Genomic DNA, 5,000 nt, shown 5'->3' with positions numbered 1-5,000 from the left:
AAGAGGGCACTCTTGACCTGTGCCACAGAGCTAGCCAAAACTCTGCAAAAGGGTTTCAGTCTCAGGTTGCACAAGGCAGCCCTTCCAGGCAATCTCCAATCTCCACCTCCACCCAACGGACGTATACAAACACAAGTTCCATAGCTATTCAGTAGCCACCTGGCGAATAGCTCCTCTGTCTCCATGCATCCCCCTTTTGTGATACCTATGCCTATGTGGAAATGTTTTGTCTCAGCACCTGTCCTTCCTGGCCCCTCCTGCAGGATACCAAGATAAACTCATCAAACATTAATCTCATTAGCAATCCTTCCTGACCACAATCAGAGACCCATTTCCCACCTTTTATCTAAGCCAGGGAACCTATTCAACCTCCCCTAGCAGGACAATCAGTGGTCCATCAAGTTCTGGCCCGGGAGACTGCCCCCAGAATTCCTATAAAAATGCAGAGCATACCTCACCCTGGTGTGCACTCTGAGGGCACCTATTTTGAGTACACCCCCAAAGTCTCTTCTTTGGACCTCCTTCTCCGTAGCGTGGAACACTGGCTGTTTGTGCTATCCTCTTCATAGACTTCACATCGGGCAGGTAATATAACCCCCCATAACTCACCCTAAAACATCACTATCATAAATTGTGTGCTCTTTCTTGACTGCTTAGTGTGACTGTAATCAGGGAAATTATTTAATTAAAACTATTTGATTACTCTTTAAAACTGAAATCTTCCTACTGAACCAGACCTTGGCATATACAGGTGTGCGGTTCCTGGTACCCCTCTGCCCTACTCTGTCTCATAGCTAATTTCCCCCAACAATGAGGCAGGCCACTGGTGGTAATGGCTGGAGAGCAGGGAATGCAATGCAATAAGCTCCTGCATCCACCAGTGCATTTTGCTGATGGGCTGCTGGATCAAAACCTTCCTGTAGACACTAATGAATGCTGTTAATATGGGACAGAAAATGGCAGAGATTAAGTTCAATCAAATGTACATTTCAGCCAATGTGGGCAACTTATTTCCATTACAAATAAAGGCAAAGCAAAAAAAACCCACCTGAAGTGTCTGAAAATGTCCAGAGTTTAACTAGATTGGATTACAGTCAGCACTACAGATAAAAGAGACTCAGAAACCTTTAATTCAAAAATATCCAAACTCATGCCAAGCATCCATAAAAACATGTGTATTCAAAACAGTTTAACAGCTATTAGAATTTAAAAAGAATATCATCCTGATATAATAAACTCATTTTAAAAGCCTAGACACAGTCCTGCCAAAGCTAAGCACTTTTCAGACCCAGTAATTTCAGAGGAACAGTTAAGTACATGCTTAAAATCTCATAACTGAAATAAATGAGACATTAATTGCTTAGCCTAGACTAGATCAGGCACCATTTCTTTGTATGCCACTTAATCTGATAATCCATTACTCTGGAGGTTCAGCTTCCTTTGCTTCTTCTTCCTTTTCTTCTGTACTAGCAACAGCTGTGGAGGAAAAAATGAAATGAGGAAAAAAATGATAGGACAGAATTTAAAAATAATATCTGCTCATAAAGGCATTATAACCAAATTTAGATGAGGACGAAAGGAGCAAGAGGAAAAAGAATTCACTGAGGCATTTATATTTTCAGGAAAAATCCTGAATGGATACATAATCTTTGGGAGAACATAATCTTACTGGAGGCAGCACAAACAGGACAGTGAAAATCTAAAGAAAAAACAGAGATTTGGAAACAAGAGTATGAAGACCACTGCAGGTACAACCTGGAAAGAAGCTCAAAAAGTCAAGGATAAGAGCAAACAGATGAATGTTTTTACAGTAGAAATGCACTTTTGCCCTGGAAAACTGGAAACTTTGTACTACGCTATGTACTAACACTATATTACTGCAACATAGAGTCTACTCACAACACTCACCTCAAGAGACAACATAGCTCTGCCTGTCCAGATGAAAGATTCACAGTCCATCCATGAGCTTGGCTGAAATATTTGTTTTAGGCTGTATACATGGAGGACTATAGCCAATTCCCCCACACACACCTCATCCCCCTATTGCAACCTAACAACCTGACTACTCACTTCCTTTTGCCTCTTCTCCTGCCCTGGGAAAAGTCTGCAAGATGGTGCTGGCATCCTGAAGAAGTTGGTTAAGTCACCAGAATGGCACTATCTTGAATAAGATGGCACTGCCTTAGAAAAACATCACTGGCCATTCTTGGATACCAGTGCTATCTTTGGGACTCTTCCCAAGATGGAAGCAAAAGAAAGAGGAGGTGGCATCTTTGGCAGCAGTGGCCATTGATGGGAGGAAAGGAAGGCAGCAGAAAGAGGAGGGGCAGGTTAGGAATGCTAATTGGGAAAGGTAGACTTTCACCTCTTTCCTCAAGCAGCAAAGAGGCTCAAGTTGCCTCCTGAAGCATGAAACAAGCAGCCCAGAAGCAATGAGGAAACCCAGAGAGCAACTGTGGGTGTCTTCTTCATTGCAGAGACCCTGTTCCTCACAATAGCCATACAAGTGAGCTCATAAAAGGGGAGAGCAGCCATGAAGCACACAGCACAGAATCCAGTGGTGGCCTCTGCCTTTGGGAGAAGACAGGGGTCAGCACATAGACTGATCTTTGAAAGACTCATAGGTGGATGACATTTGCAGCCAAAGACTGTATCATGTGTCTGGTATGAATGGAGCCTATTGGTCATCTATTAAAGTGACCAACCTTTTTTGCACATTCTCTTTCTCTCTCTCTCACCCTGATCTCCTTGGTCTTCTTTATCCTCATCTTCCTCAGGCTCTTTAGATGGTGATGTAATTTCAGTGGGCTCAGGTACCTCTGGAGGTACATCAGCAGTATCAGCAGGAGTTTCCAAAGGAGTCTCACCAACTGAAATGGGGGAAAAGAAAACTGTAGGATGAGCCAAAACAATACATGCTTCTTCATGATTATTATATCTGGACACAGATCTCTCCTTCAAATCAGGAATTTCCTACACCTCCCTCTTTTGTAGTTATTCCAATGTACAGAAACCAGCAATCTGAAATTGAAGCTTGCCACATAGAGCAATTACAACTCTTCTCCCCCAGGTTCTTGAGTATAATAAAGTGAAATTTGTAGTGGAAGGTTTTCCCATTGTCTCACCAGTATATGCTCTTTTAAGTCTAATGAGGCTAGATCTACCATTACAAAATAACAAAACCATGTAATGCCTTTTATTAGGATGAACCAAAATGACACAAAACATTCAGTTTTAAAGATTTCATGTGTTATAGATTTCATGTAGGTCGTCATTTGGCCACCAAATGAGAAGGGAGCACTCACTGGAGAAGACCCTGATGCTGGAAAAGATTGAAGGTCAAAGACGAAGGGGACGGCAAAGGATGAGATGGTTAGACAGTGTTATCGAGGTAATGAACATGAAATTAAGCAAACTCCAGAGCATGACAGAAGACAGGAGGGCCTGGCGTGATGTGGTCCATGGGGTCGCAAAGAGTCGGACTCGACTGTGCGACTGAACAACAACAACAGGTCGTCACAGCTGGTTACAACTTTAAGGTTTACCAGTGACATTTTCTCCACAGGCTAAGCATGTCTATGGTATATCTTCTCTTTGGATTTTGTCACATATGGTGATTTCTAACCAAAGCTTTCCCACTGTCTAAGCATTTACATGGTATTTACTTGTATGAGACTGTTATTTGATATACTGTAAGTCTGGAGATGAAATCTTTTCTTACAGGTTCAAAATGTATGTCGTTTCTCTCTTGTATGGATTCTGTTTGTGTAATGAGATTTGAAGTATCCATTACTATTTTCCCACAATCTCGACATTTTGTTCAGTTTCTCTCTGTATGTGTAGTCGTCAGTTCAATAAGTTTTGATAATCTGTGGCTGAAGACTCCCACCCTTCAGTTGAAGTATGTATTTCATTTCTCTCTTGAATGTATGTTCTGGTGGCTGATAAAGTTGGATTTTCAATTTAAGAATTTCCCACAAATCCAAACATATGATAGTTTTAAAGGACATGACATTGTTTGGAATATAAGTCTCCTATATTTTTATCATGCTCAACAAATGTTTTTGCAAAACTTCTCCCATAGTCTGAGAATTTATCCCCCACCCCCTTTTAAAAATGTCTTCTTTTAAAATGTTTTGTTTATCTACCATTCCCCATCAGTGCCCTAATATCTCTCTATAGATCCCCTTTTGGACTCAAATTTTGATTAGCCATATGGCTATCTCCACAAAGAACAGGATTAGATTGTCTACGGGGGAGGAAAAAGAATAACCAATACATGCCTGGTACTCTGCGTTCTTGCTACAGTAACACATTGCAAAACCTTGCCTACTCCATACAGGAGACTAATGGAAAGGATTACAACAGAGCCTGAAGGATTGCTTCTGTGGGAAAGCACAAACCTGAAATCTCTAGTTCTTCAGGTATAAGAGCCTCTTCAGTAGCTACAGGGGCTGTTTGTGCAGGAGGTGGTTCTTCAGGTGCCCAGAGTGTTAAGGCAGTAATTTTTGTTGCTTTCCACTTTGGAACAATTGGTGTTAAAGCCTCTTCTTCCTCCTCTTCTTCTCCTTTGTCCTACACAGCAGATAAATATCCAGTGTAATGATTTGAATAGAACAAAAATGACTACGCCTGCATTATGCCTCAGTAGTTCACACAGTCACAGACACCCCAAGCTGCCTTGCAGCCCGCAGAAATACACAGGCCTATGCCAAAACAGCAGTTTTTACACAGAGACTAGCTCTATTGTTTTTGTAACCTCAGAGTAATACAGATCTTTCATCCCTTCCAAAAGCATTCATCACAAATGCAATATCTGCAGTTATTTATATAAAAAGAATCAAGATATGAACCAACAATGCAATCCGCTATAGAGAAAAATTAAGGACCAACTGGGTGATGTCTGTTCTAGACAAAGGCAGGGGTTATGTGTCAGGAAAAAGAGGAAAAGGAGGAAGAGGAGGAAGAAGAGGAGGAGGAGGAGGAGGAGGAGGAGGAGG

General features: G+C 41.6%; 1 protein-coding gene across 1 annotated transcript in view; it reads right to left on the bottom strand.

Moving 5' to 3' along the window:
* Positions 1-1,417: 1,417 nt before the first annotated feature.
* Positions 1,418-5,000, bottom strand: part of RSPH1 (radial spoke head 1 homolog (Chlamydomonas)) — a 20,833-nt gene continuing 17,250 nt past the window's right edge. The window contains exons 7-9 of the mRNA XM_015419734.1: positions 4,404-4,575; positions 2,739-2,870; positions 1,418-1,476 (exon numbers count right to left, since the gene is read on the bottom strand). Coding sequence (XP_015275220.1) covers positions 1,418-1,476; positions 2,739-2,870; positions 4,404-4,575 — 363 coding nt within the window. The remainder of the gene's footprint in view (positions 1,477-2,738; positions 2,871-4,403; positions 4,576-5,000) is intronic.

This window comes from Gekko japonicus, unplaced genomic scaffold (genome assembly GCF_001447785.1).
Source record: "Gekko japonicus isolate JY-2015 unplaced genomic scaffold, Gekko_japonicus_V1.1 scaffold1906, whole genome shotgun sequence".
Taxonomy (NCBI): Eukaryota; Metazoa; Chordata; class Lepidosauria; order Squamata; family Gekkonidae; genus Gekko; species Gekko japonicus.
Note: the sequence above shows the minus strand (reverse complement) of the source record. Positions and strands in the feature narration are given on the sequence as shown.